At 40.7% G+C, this 19,191-nt stretch overlaps 2 protein-coding genes across 8 annotated transcripts in view; one reads left to right on the top strand and one right to left on the bottom strand.

Annotated features, from left to right (window-relative positions):
- ift88 (intraflagellar transport 88 homolog) overlaps window positions 1-12,167 on the bottom strand; it is a 28,948-nt gene extending 16,781 nt beyond the window's left edge. For 4 of the 7 annotated variants that reach the window (XM_055878147.1, XM_055878151.1, XM_055878150.1 and 1 more), the window contains exons 1-18: window positions 12,033-12,167; window positions 11,614-11,707; window positions 11,430-11,492; window positions 11,261-11,320; window positions 10,738-10,791; window positions 10,537-10,600; window positions 6,019-6,088; window positions 5,816-5,906; window positions 5,598-5,702; window positions 5,355-5,457; window positions 4,932-5,278; window positions 4,693-4,763; window positions 4,505-4,591; window positions 4,298-4,403; window positions 3,832-3,918; window positions 3,511-3,697; window positions 3,276-3,384; window positions 3,021-3,171 (exon numbers count right to left, since the gene is read on the bottom strand). In XM_055878147.1, coding sequence (XP_055734122.1) covers window positions 3,021-3,171; window positions 3,276-3,384; window positions 3,511-3,697; window positions 3,832-3,918; window positions 4,298-4,403; window positions 4,505-4,591; window positions 4,693-4,763; window positions 4,932-5,278; window positions 5,355-5,457; window positions 5,598-5,702; window positions 5,816-5,906; window positions 6,019-6,088; window positions 10,537-10,600; window positions 10,738-10,791; window positions 11,261-11,320; window positions 11,430-11,492; window positions 11,614-11,694 — 1,836 coding nt within the window. In that variant the 5' untranslated portion in view covers window positions 11,695-11,707; window positions 12,033-12,167. Of the gene's footprint in view, window positions 1-3,020; window positions 3,172-3,275; window positions 3,385-3,510; window positions 3,698-3,831; window positions 3,919-4,297; window positions 4,404-4,504; window positions 4,592-4,692; window positions 4,764-4,931; window positions 5,279-5,354; window positions 5,458-5,597; window positions 5,703-5,815; window positions 5,907-6,018; window positions 6,089-10,536; window positions 10,601-10,737; window positions 10,792-11,260; window positions 11,321-11,429; window positions 11,493-11,613; window positions 11,708-12,025 lie in introns of all 7 variants that reach the window. The other 3 variants (XM_055878149.1, XM_055878153.1, XM_055878148.1) reach the window with 2 other exon arrangements.
- A 142-nt stretch (window positions 12,168-12,309) lies between these two features.
- Window positions 12,310-19,191, top strand: part of cryl1 (crystallin, lambda 1) — a 34,111-nt gene continuing 27,229 nt past the window's right edge. Inside the window, exons 1-3 of the mRNA XM_055878154.1 lie at window positions 12,310-12,620; window positions 13,649-13,756; window positions 17,701-17,827. Coding sequence (XP_055734129.1) covers window positions 12,580-12,620; window positions 13,649-13,756; window positions 17,701-17,827 — 276 coding nt within the window. The 5' untranslated portion in view covers window positions 12,310-12,579. The remainder of the gene's footprint in view (window positions 12,621-13,648; window positions 13,757-17,700; window positions 17,828-19,191) is intronic.

Raw genomic sequence — 19,191 nt, 5'->3', positions numbered from 1 at the left:
CTCCATTTGGCAAATCTGACCATAACTCTGTCCTCCTGATTTCTGCTTACAAGCAAAACCTCAAATAGGAAGCACCAGTTACACGCTCATTTCGGAAGTGGTCTGATGAAGCGGATGCTAAACTACAGGACTGTTTTGCAAGCACAGACTGGAATATGTCCTGGGATTCAGCCAATGGCATTGAGGAGTTTACCACACCGGCTCCATTAATAAGTGCATCGATGACATCGTCCCCACAGTGACGTATGTATATATCCCAACCAGAAGCCATGGATTACAGGCAACCTCCACACTGAGCTAAAGGCTAGAGCTGACGCTTTCAATGAGCGGGACACTAATCCGGAGGCTTATAAGAAATCCCGCTACACCCCCCGAAGAACAATCAAGCAGGCAAAGCGTCAATACCAGGGACCGGTTCAGGGAACAGAACTGATTTTTTAAAATTTATTTTTAATTTTTCAAGGAACAGAAACAAAATCTGGAACAAAAGTAATCCATACGGTTCCGGAACAGAACTTATTTTAAAAGCATGGAAACCGGTTAATAACATTTTACATTCCAGGCATTTTGTCTAGTCCCACAATAAAAAACTCAAAGTGCCTATGCAAAGCTCGCACTCTGTCACTCAAACATATTCCAGTGTCTGCCTGCAAGATGGAAATCTTTGCCAGTGTGTGCGCGCGTTTAGGCTACCTGCCCCTCCCCAATCCAAAGCATAGGCTACTGTACTGACGTTACAATCGTGATTCAGAAGATGGGAAGAGAGATTTTTTTATTAGCTAGGAAGAGAGATTGTTTTATTAGGTAGAGAAGAATGACATAACTTTTTCAATGCTAGTTAAGGATACTAGATTATATGACTACTTATCACGTTTCAAGTTGAATTTATTAACACCCTTGAATCGACTGAAGCACCAGTGCGTCAATCTAAGTAACACAAGAAAATCCATCAAAATCCGTCAATTTAAGCTAGAGGTATATTTTTTGTTGTTGCATTGGACGCGTCTCAATCCACCGCATCCGGCAATGTTGCACTTCCACACCTGCGGTGAAAAGTGGCAGAGCTAGAGCGGTGTTTGTCAGACCATGAGACATCGGTCTTCTCACAAAAACGTCTGTAGAGTCCGAACGGTTTGACCTACAAACTATTATGTTTGGCCTGCCATCCAGGACATCTATACCAGTCTGTGTTAGATGAAGGACCAAAATTGTCAAAGACTCCAGCCCCAGACTGTTCTCTCTGCTACCGCATGGCTAGCGGTACCAACACACCAAGTCTGGAACAAACAGGACCCTGAACAGCTTCAACCCCCAAGGCATTAAACTTTTAAACAACTGATAAATAGCTAATCAAATGGCTTCCCGGACTACCTGCATTTACACTAACTATTGCACTGATTTTACATACACACACACACACACACACACACACACACACACACACACACAGCTACTGTCTATTATCTATCCTGTTTCCTAGTCCCTTCACCCCTACCTTCACTACAGTTCAAAAGTGTGGTCACTTAAAAATGTCCCTGTTTTGAAAAAAAAATCAAATTTTTGTCCATTAAAATAACATCAAATTGATCAGAAATACAGTGTAGACATTGTTAATGTTGTAAATGACTATTGTAGCTGGAAATGGCTGATTTTGAATGGAATATCTACATAGGCGTACAGAGGTCCATTATCAGCAACCATCACTCCTGTGTTCCATTGGCACGTTGTGTTAGCTAATCCAAGTTGATCATTTTAAAAAGGCTAATTGATCACTAGAAAACCCTTTTGGAATTATGTTAGCACAGCTGGAAACTGTTGTTCTGATTAAATAAGCAATACAACTGGCCTTCTTTAGACTAGTTGAGTACCTGGAGCATCAGCATTTGTGGGTTCGATTACAGGCTCAAAATGGCCAGACAAAAAGACCTTTCTTCTGAAAGTCATCAGTCTATTCCTGTTCTGAGAAATGAAGGCTATTCCATGCGAGAAATTGCCAAGAAACTGAAGAGCTCGTACAACACTGTGTACTCCTCCCTTCACAGGACAGCGGAAACTGGCTCTAACCAGAATAGAAAGAGGAGTGGGAGGCCACGGTGCACAACTGAGCAAGAGGACAAGTACATTAGAGTGTCTAGTTTGAGAAACAGACGCCTCACAAGTCCTCAACTGGCAGCTTCATTAAATAGTACCCGCAAAACACCAGTCTCAACGTCAACAGTGAAGAGGCGACTCCGGGATGCTGGCCTTCTAGGCAGAGTTGCAAAGAAAAAGCCACATCTCAGACTGGCCAATAAAAATAAAAGATTAAGATGAGCAAAAGAACACAGACACTGGACAGAGGAACTATGCCTAGAAGGTTTCTCAAACTAGACACTCTTGCACTGTTCTGTGAAGGGAGTAGTACACATCGTTGCCGAGAATGGGCCTCTGTACGCCTATGTAGATATTCCATTAAAAATCAGCCGTTTCCAGCTACAATAGTCATTTACAACATTAACAATGTCTACACTCTATTTCTGATCAATTAGATGATATTTAAAAAAATGGACAAAAATGTGCTTTTCTTTCAAAAACAAGGACATTTCTAAGTGATCCCAAACTTTTGAACGGTAGTGTATATGTACAGTACATAGCTACCTCAATTACCTCGTACTCCTCCACATCGACTCGGTACTGGTACTCCCTGTGTATAGCCATGTTATTTTTACTAATTTTTATTCGTTATTCACTGTGTATTTATTCCTTGTGTCACTATTTATATTTTATACATCTTATCTTTAACTCTGCATTGTTGGAAATGGACCCATAAGTAAGCATTTCACTAATAGTCTACATCTGTTGCATATCAAGCACGTAACAAATAAGATTTGATTTGCACTCTAACTTTGATTCAATACCATCTACTACTCACAATGTTGTTTGAATCCATACAGTTAGATACATTAACACAACTGACAGAAACATAATGATACTAGGATTCTCTTGATAGATAGATCAGTGGTGTGGTGGGAATGACTGACCTCTTGGTAGTACTGGAACGCCTGAGACTTGTCTCCCTCGCTGTCGTAGAGCTCTCCCAGTTTGGCCAACACCTGGGGGTCTGTGGGCGTCACAGTGATCAGTTGCATCAACCACTCTATGGCTTGGTGGGGATCCTCCAACATCTCAAAGCTGAGCTTCAGTCAAGGATCACACTTTCTAAGTTGTAGACAAGTGCTCCTATTAGAACATTGTTTTTAGGCAACGCTTAATGACCCAGTATTCTGTGAGGATACAGGTTGGCTAGCTGCCACATGACCTGGGCGCTGTTCCTCAGGATGGCGTGGAGCTTCAGGAAACAGTCCAGAGACTCCTCCAGACGCCCCAGACGCTTATAGGTAAGACCTAAGGAAAAAGGACATACTGTGAGAATAGGAAGACTACTGTACATGATTAATAACAGCATAGTAGACAGATCCCTGAGCTCCCAACAATGATCTTGCTGAATTAAGCTCTGACGGTTTAGTTTACCTAAGTTATATAGGGCCTCAGTGCAGGACGAGTCGTTCCGGAGAGCCTCCTTGTAGAACTCTGCAGCTTTCTCATAGTCCTTCTTCACAAACACTGTGTTGCCCTTGTTGATGAGCGCCGCTGGGTTGTAGCGGTCGGCTGTCATGGCCAGGTCGGCATAGCGGTCAGCCTGGTCGTAGTCTTTCTCCTGATGGGGTCACAGGTCATCGCACCAAGAGAGATACGCCATACAGTTCAAGGAAGTATGCTAATGTGATTGAACAAAGGAGGATCTCCCTAATATGACTATATAATATCATTAAATCAGAAAGAGAGTCTTACCAGGAAGTAGAGGAAGGAGAGGTTAGTGGCTGCAGCACTCTTCACTCTGCTGTCTTTCTTCTCAAACGTCTTCAGAGTCTCCACAGCCTGTTGGAGGAACCCCATCACTTAGCATCACTATAACATGACACGCTCAAATAGTACACACACACACACACCACACACACACACACACACACACACACACACCAGACAAGGACATTACACATACAAATGAAAGAGCAGACCACATACCTCGAGCTTAAGAGCCATGCAGATGGAGAAAAGGAAAACAAACAAAATGGAGAGAGTGAAGAGGAGAAAAGCTTTGGTGAAAGTAAACCGCTGAATGGAGAATCTGATACATATGCAGACAATATAGCAGAGATGTACACACATACATACATAATGGAGTGAAAAGGAAAAAGTACATACATTCCCTCATGTGGTACAGGTGAAGACTGTTTAGACTCGGTGACACACTCACACCAACCTGGTTGAAGTCCCTCTGTCTCAGGTAGGTGATGGCTTTGTTGATTTCTAGGTCGTTGGCCAGTTCTACGTACTGGGAACTCTTCACCATGTCCACACACCTACAGAAACAACCACACAGTATTACCATTACTTGCCTGGGGGGACTCCAGCCCACATTTACCCTGTATCGCCCTCTGATGTTCAGGTTTGAAAAACACACCAGTCAAATCCTGCAGCGAACGTCGCCTCGATGGCTGGGGCGATGAGCTTGGCTGATGTCATGATGAATTTCTCAGCCAGGGCTTTACTGCAGTCAAGAGAACAGGTTCCAGCAGGCACAAACATGTCATACCGATGTGAAAACGCTGAACAGTGATGTTTTATATAATGTACGGATAAGACAGTTACCGTTCTCTCTCCATCTGGTGAAGCTTGTCGTTCTTGATGGCTTCAATAACCAGGTTGGCATGGGTGTCATCCTGAAAACAAAACTAATGTGGATGACTTGTGAAGCATAACATGCAGTAAGTGCTACTACAATAAAGCCTAAAATGTTCCATGTTCTGAAGAGTGCACACTGGAGTGCTCTGCTAAGGACTTCACTGTGCTGACTATGTTAAGTTTGAGAACAGAATAGAAGTGCTCACGTTGGGTGGGATGTACTTGTCCTCCTCGTCGATCCCCAGAGGAACACAGATGAGCTTCTGAAAGGCCTTCTTCATCCTCTCTCGGTCTCCAATGGCGTAGTAACACAGGATCAGGTTAAAGCCTGTCTTAATGTTGGGGCACTCGCTCATGATGTGTTCAAAGGAGGTGATGGCGTCAGAGTACTGGCCCATGCGGATGAAGACCACACCGATGTTCTGCATGATCTTGATCCTCATCTCCTTGTGGGAGTTGGAGATCTGGTCCAGGGCCATGCGGTACAACTTGATGGCCTTGGGGTAGTTTTTCTGCTTGAAGTGGATGTTGGCCATGTTCACTTTTAACCTTCCTGGAAAGAAAGTAAAACATTGTTTTACTGTCATTTCAGTGGCTAATCTAAAATATGACATCCTTCTCCCACCCACCTGCATTACTGAACATCTTGTTCTTTACGATGACCTGGTAAGTGTTCAGGGCCTCCGCGTACATGTCATTGTTGGCGTACTGAGTTGCCAAGTTAAACAAGACCTGGAAAAGAAAATAAAAATATAAACTCAAATCACATCTGACCAACATTGACCTCAAAAGACAATGTCTGTCACAAGTAGGTGAGGTCCAAGTGATGTGGACAGATTAGTATTTCTATTGACTGTTGTTATTGTTCTCACAGAGTATGTGAGGTCCAGGTTGATGTGGTCTGCATTGCCTGACTGCTCCCTCTGTCTCACCAGCGCTCTCTCCTTCCGCCCTGCCTCTTTGGCTCTATCAAGGGACTGTAATAACAATGGTAGAAAACACACACAGTCAGAGGTAAAGCATCACACATCCCTAAGTGTGTGATGTCTGTAAGTTATTCAGTATAGATAAGAGGCAGGGGGAGACTGACCAACTGTAGGTCTCCATGGCCGTGTGCCAGGCAGCTCTCTTCTATCAGGTCGTTCACCTTCTTCTCCAGGATCTTCACCTTTTCATCCGGCCTGAAAACAACAAATCGTCCTAACCTTCATTATCCTACAGAATCATAGGAGAAAACCTGAGAATTGCATATTGAAATGAGGATAAGCAGCAGAGACAGAAACAAACTCTTACGTATCTTCACTTTTGCCCTCCAATGGAGGAGCCGGTCCTTTGGACTGACCCAGTGGGTCAAATGTAGACCCTGGGAACATCAGAAACATTTTTTGTAACAACCTGCGCATGAGAAGTTCTGTACTTGCTGTCTCATTTTAACAAGCAGCTTTTTTTCTGGATCAAAAAAGGGGCTTAGGTTGTGGGCGTAGGAATGAGCACAATCACGGCTGGCAGTCAGCGAGGCTACTTTTTAGAGGCCCTCATCTTGGCGCTGTAGAGACATTTTAGTATTTTCAAGCCAATTTCTTACGGTTCTACAATTTTCTCTATGGAGCTGAGGATTTTTTGGGGAGTTAAAGCTAATTTCCTGCGATTCTACATATTCTGCTATGCAGCTGAGCAAAAATGTTGCAGTTTAAAAGCTAGTTTTCTGCAAATCTATGCAGGAAATCTATGCATTTTGCCATGGATAATGCTGTGTTCTTTTACTTAAACATAATAACAAAATGAATACTGCTAAATTCATTGTTTTTGTAATTTTAAATTCTCCCCAACTGTCTAGCTTTAATTTTGGCGATTGTTAGGTCTCAAAGATGTCAAGGCAAAGGGTGGCTACTTTGAAGAATCTAAAATCTAAAATATATTTTGATTTGTTTAACACTTTTTTGGTTGTTATTTCACAGTTTTGATATCTTCACTATTATTCTACAATGTAGATAATAGTAAAAATAAATAAAAACCTTTGAAAGAGTAGGTGTGTCCAAACCTTTGACTGGTACTGTATATACAGTTGAAGTTAACATAAACTGAGTTTAAATGTATTTACCTAAGGTGTATCACAATTCCTGATATTTTATCCTGGTAAAAAGTTAGGATCACCACTTTATTTTAAGAATGTAAAATATCAGAATAATAGTAGAGAGAATGATTATTTTCAGCTTTTACTTCTTTCATCACATTCCCAGTGGGTCAGAAGTTTACACACACTCAATTAGTATTTGGTAGCACTGCCTTTATATTGTTTAACTTGGGTCAAATGTGTAGGGTAGCCTTCCACAAGCTTCCCACAATAAGTTGGGTGAATTTTGGTCCATTCCTCCTGACAGAGCTGGTGTAACTGAGTCAGGTTTGTAGGCCTCCTTGCTCGCACACACTTTTTCAGTTTTGCCCACAAATCTTCAATAGGATTGAGGTCAGGGCTTTGTGATGGCCACTCCAATACCTTGACTTTCTTGTCCTTAAGCCACAACTTTGAAAGTATGCTTGGGGTCATTGTCCATTGGGAAGACCCAATTGCAACCAAGCTTTAACTTCCTGACTGATGTCTTGAGATGTTGCTTCAATATATCCACATAATTTCCCTTCCTCATGATGCCATCTATTTTGGGAAGTGCACCAGTCCCTCCTGCAGCAAAGCACCCCCACAACATGATGCTGCGACCCCCGTGCTTCACGGTTGGGATGGTGTTCTTCGGCTTGCAAGCATCCCCCTTTTTCCTCCAAACATAATGATGGTCATTATGGCCAAACAGTTCTATTTTTGTTTCATCAGATTAGAGGACATTTCTCCAAAAAGTACGATCTTTGTCCCCATGTGCAGTTGCAAACCGTAGTCTGGCTTTTTTATGGCGGTTTTGGATCAGTGGTTTCCTCCTTCTTCCTGAGCGGCCTTTCAGGTTATGTCGATATAGGACTCGTTTTACTGTGGAAATAGAAACTTTGTACCTGTTTCCTCCAGCATCTTCACAAGGTCCTTTGCTGCTGTTCTGGGATTGATTTGCACTTTTCGCACCAAAGTACGTCCATCTCTAGGAGACAGAACGCGTCTCCTTCCTGAGCGGTCTGACGGCTGTGTGGTCCCATGGTGTTTAAACTTGTGTACTATTGTTTGTACAGATGAACATGGTACCTTCAGGCATTTGGAAAATGCTCCTAGGGATGAACCAGACTTGTGGAGGTCTACAATAATTTTTTCTGAGGTCTTGGCTGATTTCTTTTGATTTTCCCATGATGTCAAGCAAAGAGGCACTGAGTAGGCCTTGAAATACATCCACAGGTACACCTCCAACTGACTCAAATTATGTCAATTAGCCTATCAGAAGCTTCTAAAGCCATCATTTTCTGGAATTTTCCAAGCTGTTTAGAGGCACAGTCAACTTAAGTGTATGTAAACCTCTGACCCACTGGAATTGCGATACAGTGAATTATAAGTGAAATAATCTGTCTGTAAACAATTGTTGAAAAAATTACTTGTGTCATGCACAAAGTAGATGTCCTAACCGACTTGCCAAAACTATAGTTTCTTAACAAGAAATTGTTGGCAACCAAGATAACGGGTCACGGGTAAACTATGCAAAGAGTTGACAACAGCTCCAGCCACATAGGCGTTTACATTTATTGTCAGAGAATATACAGTCTAGAATAGGATTTATGCAACATTGGAATATCATCTGGCCATTTACAACAACAAAATAGTTTGGGACTGAAATATTCAGGTTGCTCATGCTCCTTTTCAGAGTGCCACATACATAGTGCCTTATGGGCTGTATCATATTGGCTCTCTATCGGCTGATATGAACAGGATTTAAAAACACTTACAATGTTTGGATTTAGGAGACCTGAAAAAAATGCTTAGGCAGCTCGCCCAAGGATTACAATTAGAGGTCGACCGATTATGATTTTTCAACGCCGATACCGATACCGATTATTGGAGGACCAAAAAAGGCAGATACCGATTAATCGGCCGATTTTTTAAAATGTATTTGTAATAATGACAATTACAACAATACAGAATAAACACTTATTTTAACTCAATATAATACATCAATAAAATCAATTTAGCCTCAAATAATGAAACATGTTCAATTTGGTTTAAATAATGCAAAAACAAAGTGTTGGAGAAGAAAGTAAAAGTGCAATATGTGCCATGTAAGAAAGCTAACGTTTAAGTTCCTTGCTCAGAACATGAGAACATATAAAAGCTGGTGGTTCCTTTTAACATGAGTCTTCAATATTCCCAGGTAAGAAGTTTTAGGTTGTAGTTATTATAGGAATTATAGGACTATTTCTCTATATACGATTTGTATTTCATATACCTTTGACTATTGGATGTTCTTATAGGTACTTTAGTATTGCCAGTGTAACAGTATAGCTTCCATCGCTCTCCTCGCCGCTACCTGGGCTCGAACCAGGAACACATCGACAACAGCCACCCTCAAAGCAGCGTTACCCATGCAGAGCAAGGGGACAACTACTCCCAAGTCTCAGAGCGAGTGACGTTTGAAACGCTATTAGCGCACACCCCGCTAACTAGCTAGCCATTTCACATCGGTTACACCAGCCTAATCTCGGGAGTTGTTAGGCTTGAATTCATAAACAGCAGAGCTGCTGGCAAAACACACAAAAGTGCTGTTTGAATGAATGCTTACGAGCCTGCTGGTGCCCACCATCGCTCAGTCAGACTGCTCTATCAAATCATAGACTTAATTATAACATAATAACACACAGAAATACGAGCCTTAGGTCATTAATATGGTCAAATCCGGAAACTATCATCTCGAAAACAAAACATTTATTCTTTCAGTGAAATACAGAACCGTTCCGTATTTTATCTAACGGGTGGCATCCATCAGTCTAAATATTCCTGTTACATTGCACAACCTTCAATGTTATGTCATAATTACATAAAATTCTGGCAAATTAGTTCGCAATGAGCCAGGCGGCCCAAACTGTTGCATATACCTTGACTCTGCGTGCAATGAACGCAAGAGAAGTGACACAATTTCATCTGGTTAATATTGCCTGCTAACCTGGATTTCTTTAAGCTAAATATGCAGGTTTAAAAATATATATTTCTGTGTATTGATTTTAAGAAAGGCATTGATGTTTATGGTTAGGTACACGTTGGAGCAACGACAGTCCTTTTTCGCAAATGCGCACTGTATCGATTATATGCAACGCAGGACACGCTAGATAAACTAGTAATATCATCAACCATGTGTAGTTATAACTAGTGATTAAGATTGATTGATTGTTTTTTATAAGATAAGTTTAATGCTAGCTAGCAACTTACCTTGGCTTCTTACTGCATTCGCGTAACAGGCGGGCTCCTCGTGAGGCAGGTGGTTAGAGCGTTGGACTAGTTAACCGTAAGGTTGCAAGATTGAATCCCTGAGCTGACAAGGTAAAAATCTGTTGTTCTGCCCCTGAACAAGGCAGTTAACCCACCGTTCCTAGGCCGTCATTGAAAATAAGAATGTGTTCTTAACTGACTTGCCTAGTTAAATAAAGGTGTAAAAAAAATAATGAAAAAAAATATTTAAAAAATAGGCAAAATCGTCATCCAAAATTACCGATTTCCGATTGTTATGAAAACTTGAAATCGGCCCTAATTAATCGGCCATTCCGATTAGTCGGTTGACCTCTAATTACAATGGCAGAAAAATCCCTGACAAGGTCTGCATACTTAAGTCTATTGAGAGTGTATGAGACCACCACAACCCTCTCCCTCCCTCCTGCCCTCCCCAGTAAGCTCACCTCTGGTCATGGCAGAAGAGTAGCCTGCTGCTCTGACTGCAGTCATAGGCCTAGCTGCTCCATCCTGTCACAACAAATGACACACACAGTTCAGCACATACATCAGATGTCCATGTTATTGAGCATCATCTTTCTCCACATAGTACTGGATACGAATCCAATGGGACAACTAGAGAAAGTGATCAGTATTGATGCTCTCACCTGTACAGCTCCAGTCATGGGTCTGCCCATAGATGAGGCCATCGGCATCCTAGACTGCAAGTCACAGCATTAAAGACAGACATTCATAAAAAAAATTAAACATCAATGACGTCTTGAACAGATAAAACACCATCAACCGATTCCGTCAATACTAAATTATCATATTGATTTTTTTAGACAAGGGTTCTATTGAAAATGTTCACATAACTTGCTACCAAGTATGCCATGACTGCTCTCTCACCTTCAGAAGCCTGCTCTCACTGCCAAAACTGCTCTCTACCTGAGTGTCAAATATCAAACATGCTCAAATACAATACTCTAAGCTATATCTTCTGAATTATCATTGGCTCTATGTGCCTCCTCTTCACTCTGAACAATTTGTTTGAATCCCATACTTAGAACAACAGTAACACTTACAGTAATTCCTTCTCAACCCTACTTTATAGCCTACCCATCATTGAAACGTTGATTTACAATCAACATGTAACAAGTAAACCAAATCTTACACAATCCATAGACTTACTCCAAAAGAGGTCCCCAAAGCCCGTCCTCCAATGGCAGTGCCAGGAAACTTGGCAGTCATCTTAGAAAATGAACACAAAGAATGTATAACTCGATTCAGTTGTCATTAGCACATTGCTTTAATCATGCCATATCTTGAGTAACTGTCAAGACACTGTTATAACACTTACGGGGGGCCTTCTCCCATGGCTTGTTCTGACTGCTTGCTGAAAACCAGCATCATTGTCAAGTTCCTGTTAAACACAAGACATGAATTCAACAATACTATAATTAATCACAAATTCAGTATGAAACAAGAGTGAAGATGAGGTAGTACTCTAATTCAAAAGAAAACACTAGGCTAGCTATAGCTACCTCTGAATCAAATGTTGGATTGTAGTCGTTGTAGCCAGAGTACAGGTCATCTTCCTCAGCAGCAAGATGTACATGTTCCATCTCCTCTGCGATTCTGTTAGGCCCAGGAGGAGGACAACAACACAGGTTTTAGATTTGATAAATTGCATCAAAACACACCCTGAGTGTCTTGCTACTACTATAGTACGCATGAACATAGACAGACATTAGCTACAAAGAATCCGAATGTCATTGACTCACAAGGCAAACTAACTTAGCTAGCCTAGCTAGCTACATGTTGGGCAGTTCATTAGCATTACATTAGCAAAAAAAAAAAAAAAAGCATTACATTGCCTAAGGTAACTAGCTAAGCTGCTAACTCATTAACACTAACGTTAGCTACAAAAAAAGAAAATTACGAACGGATACTGACTACTTACGGCCAACACTTCTATGGAGTGGAGTAGATGCGGTCTTCTCTAACTAGATAATATATTGATATTATATTGCTCGGACAGTAGTCATTTCTGAGTGTTCCGATCCCACAATGCAAAGCTATATGGGCGGTATTGAATTGGTTTTGAAGCCTCGATTGTTTTGAATGTACGTCAATCATAGAAGGGTTTGGTTTTACGCAATACAATTGGATAAGGGCGCCCAATTCTGTTGCTAGGATACAGTACGTGAGGAAGCTGCGACACCGCTTTCATACAACAACAAAAAAATGAAATGTTCTCAGCTTAGAATGTAAAAAGTAAGGTTATCGCTAAACAAGACCATCACCACATGATTAATAAAATAATGCAAATTGGTGAATGTACATTTTCATATGATGAATTTTCTTCGCTCGTTTTATTTTGAACATTTGGGGCACCGTACAATCAAGTGACTAGTAGGGGCGTTGCAGGATTTGCATGCAGAATATTCTTGGAAAAACAGTGACTGTTTTCAATGCTGCAATAACTTACTGCTAATCAAAACTGCAAAATGAGTTCCTCTGAGAGGAAGACCATTACCGTTATTGGCAGGTGAGCAGAAGCCTCACATTTCACGAGCTTTATCTGTCTAAAAAATATTGCTCCAACAACTAACGTTAGCTAGCTAGCTAACGTTGTGTGCTTATGCATGTGAACTTCGAGCTGAGTAGGGTCAGCTGATCATTAACTAAACTTCTCTAAGTAAAGAAATTAGTTTATTTTCATGACACTGAACGTTTGTTGTTAAATATATTGTATTCATATTTGTTGTGCATGTGTCAAGACAAGAGAGAATAGCCTCTGTGTTTTTTATTTTAGCCTATAACGTAACTCACTGAATTTGTCATATCAGGTCAGGATGTTGTGCTCGTAGTCATGTGATGTTATCTTAATTAAAATGTATTTTTTGTCTAGATGAAAATGTAGAATCTAGTACAATAGTTTTTCCAAACGTATATGGTCATCATGTGGTTATTTTGATGGTGGCGACGGTTTCTTTCAAGAACAGGCATCACTTTTATTTGCCTTTGCGTTCTTATTCCTGCCTCCTCTAGTCACCATTTCTGTACAATCCTGAAGGATGTTGAGGGCACAAAAAAAATGTCTGCTCTGTCACTGTTGAACCTTACCACCCTTTTTTGGGGAATTTGAGCCAGAAAAGTCTTGTCATACAACACGGTTTACATTTTAACTTCATTATGGTTTATGATTAAATTAACATGTGTATGTTCACCTTTGGACTGACCCCCAAATCGAGGATCACTCCTATTATATGATATATATACTAATATATATCATGTTATAATAATTTAGTCATACATTTGCAATTTAGCAGGTGCTTTTATCCAAAGCAATTTACATAGTGCAATGGGTGGCCCCAGAGGGAATCAAACCCACCACCCTGGTGTTGCAAGCGCCATGCTCTAACAACTGAGCCATACTGGACTATTTGGTCGTTAGGGATTTAATTTCTCATCAAAAGCATATAGCCATTCCGGGGCAAACCAAATTTCCCTCTGGGGACAGTAAAGATTGATTGATTGATAAATGTTGGCTCTGTTGTTCTGTGTGTGTTTCAGTGGGCTGATTGGGCGCTCCTGGGCCATGGTGTTTATAAGTGGGGGCTACAGAGTGAAGATCTATGACAACCAGCCAGGCCAGGCTGCCAGGGCCATCCAGGAGGTCAGGTGAGTCCTAGAAAACAAGGCAAAACATGACCAAAATATCTCATGACTGCATCGACTCATACATAATATGCATGACCAAAATACCCCTCAGTCTTCTTTTGCACTCACACCAAAGACACACCAAAACAACTTGATCAGTGAGTCCGTTTAACTTTACAAACCCACCAACAACCATATAGTGTACTTTGTTGAAAACATGGACAAATTATGATTAGTTGAACATTAGGAGGCGACACATCGCTTTAGGTGAACATGGTCCTCTCCCCTGTGGTGTTTCTATTATATGTAAAGAATTTAACTTTAACCGAGTGTATTTTGAGCTCAAGGCTCTGGAAGATGGGAAAATGTTCTTAGTGACATTTGTAATAATAATGAATCGTGGTTTGGATAATATTATTTCTACCAACTGAGGTACTCAAAGCGCTTTACATAGTAAGGGGGAAACGCACTTCATCCACCACCAATGCGGCGACCATTTTTCTGCCAGAACGCGCACCGCACATCAGCTATTAGGTGTAGAGGTGAGGAGTGATATATGCCAATTAGGAATGAGGGGCATGATTAAGTGGCCATGATGGAATGGGGCCAGGTTGGGAATTTAGCCATGACATTGGGGTTAACACCCCATTTTGTAGGGAGAGGACTACTAGCCTAGTCCAGATATCTCCTGTTATGATTAATTTAGAAGGGTTTCACATCTAGCATCATACAGACACTTTGAGGTTGGCCTCTAAAAATATCACAAACAACCTGCTAGTCGAATAAATAGCTATTTGCTACCGTATAGCCTAACTGAGCCATTGTATGTCTTGTTTGCTTCAAGTCTCTATACCAGTACTTCCCCAAAAATATGTCAAACATCTGGTGGTCCCAGAGGAGAGCGTTTGGAAACCTTGCTCTATATACCATGCTGTTTTGAAATGTATAATGAGATTTGCTCAACTGCACATTGGTTAAAATAAATAAACCTATTGGACTGTAGGGGGCATTATTGATCTTTTATTTTTTACAGGTAACTGCCAAAATAAAGCAAACACCAGTATTAAAGCCTTTTTCACATTTGCGGTTTGAAGTGACTCAATCCTACTTATTTGCGTGTTGGGCAGCCATCATTCACTTTGAACTGGACTGAGTGTTTACAGGCAGTAACAACAGTGCGACTTTAGATGATTAGAACGCATTCGCCAAAAGTCACAAAATACACCTGAATGGATTTCTGCAAATATGTAAATACCACAGGAGTCCTCTTACATTTCGGAACTTTACAGTCTTATTTATCAAACAACCATGAACAGGTAGGCTCTCTCTCCCTCAGTTATGCACATAAACAACAAGATCAACAACTAATGCTAACTAGAGCGATATTAGCTCAAATCTAACGAGGGAACATTAGATAAACCCTCTAAAACTTTTTCAGCCAATTGGCCGTCAAAATTGCACTTATAAACGATGGGGAATAGTAGCCTACTCGTCCTTCTACAGCTTGCCTGCCAATGCATGCTTGTTAGCTAGCTACTTACAGACACAAATGAGAGAACACCTCACTCTGACCATTTTACCCGGCCTAGCAGAGCTGGTTAGGCTGTTTACATGTTATCTGGAGATAGCTAACAAAGCAATTCACATTTCTTGCTAGCTAACCAAATGACACCTACATCTCTAGCTGTGTAGCAAATATTTTTATACCTAACCCAAGATAGACCACAACCTGTCATTTCCAATGGAAACAAATTAGTCATAGTGGGCAGAACTAGCAAGGAAGTGGGCAGAGCCAAGCTCAAGCTAGCAAGATCCTATTTCTAGCAAACATTTGCATATTTCCGTTAGGGAATGCCTACTCTGTGAATTGTACATTTGCAATAACTCAGTTCACCTTTGCACTCTTTCTAAACAATGCAATTTCATTTACACTTTGGCAAAGGGTAAAGTCTACAAAACTTTGTCGACTCTGTTCATAACACTTTCTAGTTTTGGGAACAAAAAACTGTATTGAGATCAAATGTTTCATCAATGAGAAAATTAGCAGAATTTTGGCTAAAATCCATCTCGTTCCATCTTCTCCCACTGCCGGCCACAGGTCTGCCTCTCTCTACCATATTTGGTAGTGATTGGAAACGCCAAGCGGATGCTTCACATTTATACACCTGGTGAAATATCTCTCATTGTTCTATCTGTGTAGCCACCGAAAAACTATATGTGGGGGAAAGAATTCAGTCACTCACCCACTCCTCCAATGACATGACATCCTCCTAGCAGCTATCTAGTTAACGCTAGGCTCAATGTTTTTAGATTGCTACATAAATAGATACGCTAGCCTATTAGCCACGTGACTTGTGATCATTGCCCTTGTTAGTTTGATTGTATTGACATTCCCAGCCTTAGTTACATTTGTCAGTTTTTGTCCCAAATATTGGAGCAGTGCATCTCAAATGGAGGCAGCAAACAATGTACCAGGCCAGCTGTGATTTACAACCTGATAGCAAAATAGTTTTGGCCTACCAAGAAGTGTATTGCAAATTATATGAATCATGCATTGAACTGCATCCATCTATTCTGCCAACAATGCCTTAGTGTACGTCATGGAATATTGAGTCAAGTAGAAACTATTTTTAAAACCTCTTCTAAAGTTGTTTTTGTAGCATAAAGTGGGAATTTGATATTTTTGATTGATATTTTTGATTATCTGTTTGTTTCATACCTGAAAAGTTGTTAAAAAGCTGTCAATTCTACTTTAAATATCTTAATAGGGCTTTGGGCCACCAGAACAGCTTCAATGTGCCTTGGCATAGATTCTACAAGTGTCTGGAACTCTATTGGAGGGATGCAACACCATTCTTCAACAAGAAATTCCATGATTTGGTGTTTTGTTGATGGTCTCAGGCACTGCTCCAGAATCTCCCATAAGTCTTCAATTGGGTTAAGACCTGGTGACTGAGACACAGAGAGACACACACCCTTTAAACCCCATATGCTCCTTTGAGACCCCTATTTCAAAGTCACTAACCAGGTTTCCATCCAATGTCTTTATGCAAGTAAAGTACATGTCGGATAAAAAAATGTAATAACAGGTCTAATTAAAACAGAACATTTGTTGGTAAACTTTCCAAATGTCGACAAAACAAAATATGCTAGACAAGGTGGGATCTTTTTGTCTCAGTAAAATGTATTATGCAACAAATGTTGGTGGAAGCGCTTTTATGCGCAAATATTAATATAATAACCATCATATCGAAGTAAACTTGGAGTCATGCAATGACATGTTGTGTGGTCCTGCAGTTTACATGTAAATCTTTCACCAACTGGATGGAAACCTAGCTACTGAGATCTCTTCTTTTAGCCATGGTAGCCAAAATAATGGGCAGCTGGCCATTTTTATACATGACCCTATGCATGATGGGATGTTAATTGCTTAATTAACTCAGAAACCACACCTGTGTTTAAGCAGCTGCTAACAATATATTTTGTATCCCTCATTTATTCAAGTGTTTTCATTATTTTGGCAGTTACCTGTGTCTTGCTTTCTGGTTACCTTTTTAAACAAGCTTTCACACACCACTGAAACAACTACACATTTAATTCCTCATACCACAGGCCTCACCATAGAGCTACCGGGAAGATATGTTATTTACATAAAAAAAGGTTTTCATTTAATTCACTTTGAAAAACAGATGCCTGTTTATTGAGTGATTTGAACACTATTCAAAGCCCGAGAAACCATAGCATAGGGAATGCACCGTTGCATTTGGTATTGGCTAGAAAACCAAGCTGTCAACATTTAGCCTCACAGTATATTCATTATGTACTAAGGTGGCACTTCATATTCCACAGGTCACTGAGTTATCTGTGTAGTTATTGAAAAAGCTTTTGGGGTTTATGTGTGTATGTGTGCACACTTGCTTGCGTGTATGTTAGTTAACCCCTTCTCCCTCTCTCTGCTGGCCTAGGAAACAGCTTGAGGATCTGCAGGAAGAGTGCATGCTGAGGGGGGATCGAAGTGCCTCAGAGCAGCTAGCCCTACTGAGCAGCCACAATGACCTCTGCCAGGCACTAGAGGGAGCCTTCTTCGTCCAGGTACATTAGGATGACTGGTATGAGTATCATCTATGAGAAAAATAGCAATAACACTTACCTAGGGTGCACAGGGCCGTAGCCAGGAATTCTTTTGGGGCGAGGAGTTTAAGAAAGTAACATCTCATTTACTGCATTTCTATTCAATTTAAAAACTCTAAAATGCCATTTGGAGAACAGCAAAAACAAGCAAAAATGACCCTAGCCATATCACATTTGTTGCTGTAGCTTCATTCACCTCAGTCGATCTACAAACACATAGCCTATTAGCAATACAATTAGCCGCTACACATTTACTCACATTAACTCCGAGCCAGGATTTAAAACTATAATTTAATACGTACAGAGGGATCTGTTAGCAGAAAAATTATTTTTATTAACAAAAGGTAAACAAATATGTTTGCTTTACCTAACATTTTGTTGTTGCTGTTTTACAGCTAATTTCCTGCAATTCTAAACATTTTGCCATTGGGTGGGGATAATTCTTTGCAGTTTTAAAAGCTAATTTCCTCCAATTCTACACATGACTTATACCATCTTAACTTCTTATGGCTGCAGGGGCAGTATTGAGTAGCTTGGATGAAAGGTGCACAGAGGTGCCCATAGTAAACTGCCTGCTCCTCAGTCCCAGTTGCTAATATATGCATATTATTATTCGTATTGGGTAGAAAACACTCTGAAGTTTCTAAAACTGTTTGAATGATGTCTGTGAGTATAACAGAACTCATATGGCAGGCAAAAACCTGAGAAAAAATCCAAACAGGAAGTGGGAATTCTGAGGCTGGTCGATTTTCAACCAAGATCCTATTGAATTCACAGCGAGATATGGATGAGTTTGCACTTCCTACGGCTTCCACTAGATGTCAACAGTCTGTAGAACCTTGTCTGATGCCTCAACTGTGAAGGGGGGCCGAATGAGAGGGAAATTGACCTGACCATGCCATGACCTGACCATGCTCTGACCATGTACGTTCACATGAGAGGGAGCTCTGTTCCATCGCTCATCTGAAGTCAATGTAATTCTCCGGTTGGAACGTTATTCAAGATTTATGTTAAAAGCATTCTAAAGATTGATTCAACACATAGTTCGACATGTTTCTACTGACTGTTACGGAACTTTTGGACATTTCGTCAGCTTTTAGTGAATGCGCTTCCTGACGTTGGATTTGTTTACCAAACACGCTAAAAAAATAGCTATTTGGACATAAATGATGGACGTTACCGAACAAAACAAAAATTTATTGTGGGAGTCCTGGGAGTGCATTCCGACGAAGATCAGCAAAGGTAAGTGAAGATTTACAATGCTTTTTATGAGTTTTGTTGACTGCAAATTTGGCGGGTAACTGTATGTCTTGCTTTTGTGGCTG

The sequence above is a fragment of the Salvelinus fontinalis genome, chromosome 23, assembly GCF_029448725.1.
Source record: "Salvelinus fontinalis isolate EN_2023a chromosome 23, ASM2944872v1, whole genome shotgun sequence".
In the NCBI taxonomy this organism is placed as follows: domain Eukaryota; kingdom Metazoa; phylum Chordata; class Actinopteri; order Salmoniformes; family Salmonidae; genus Salvelinus; species Salvelinus fontinalis.
This window is presented reverse-complemented; position numbering and strand designations above follow the sequence as displayed.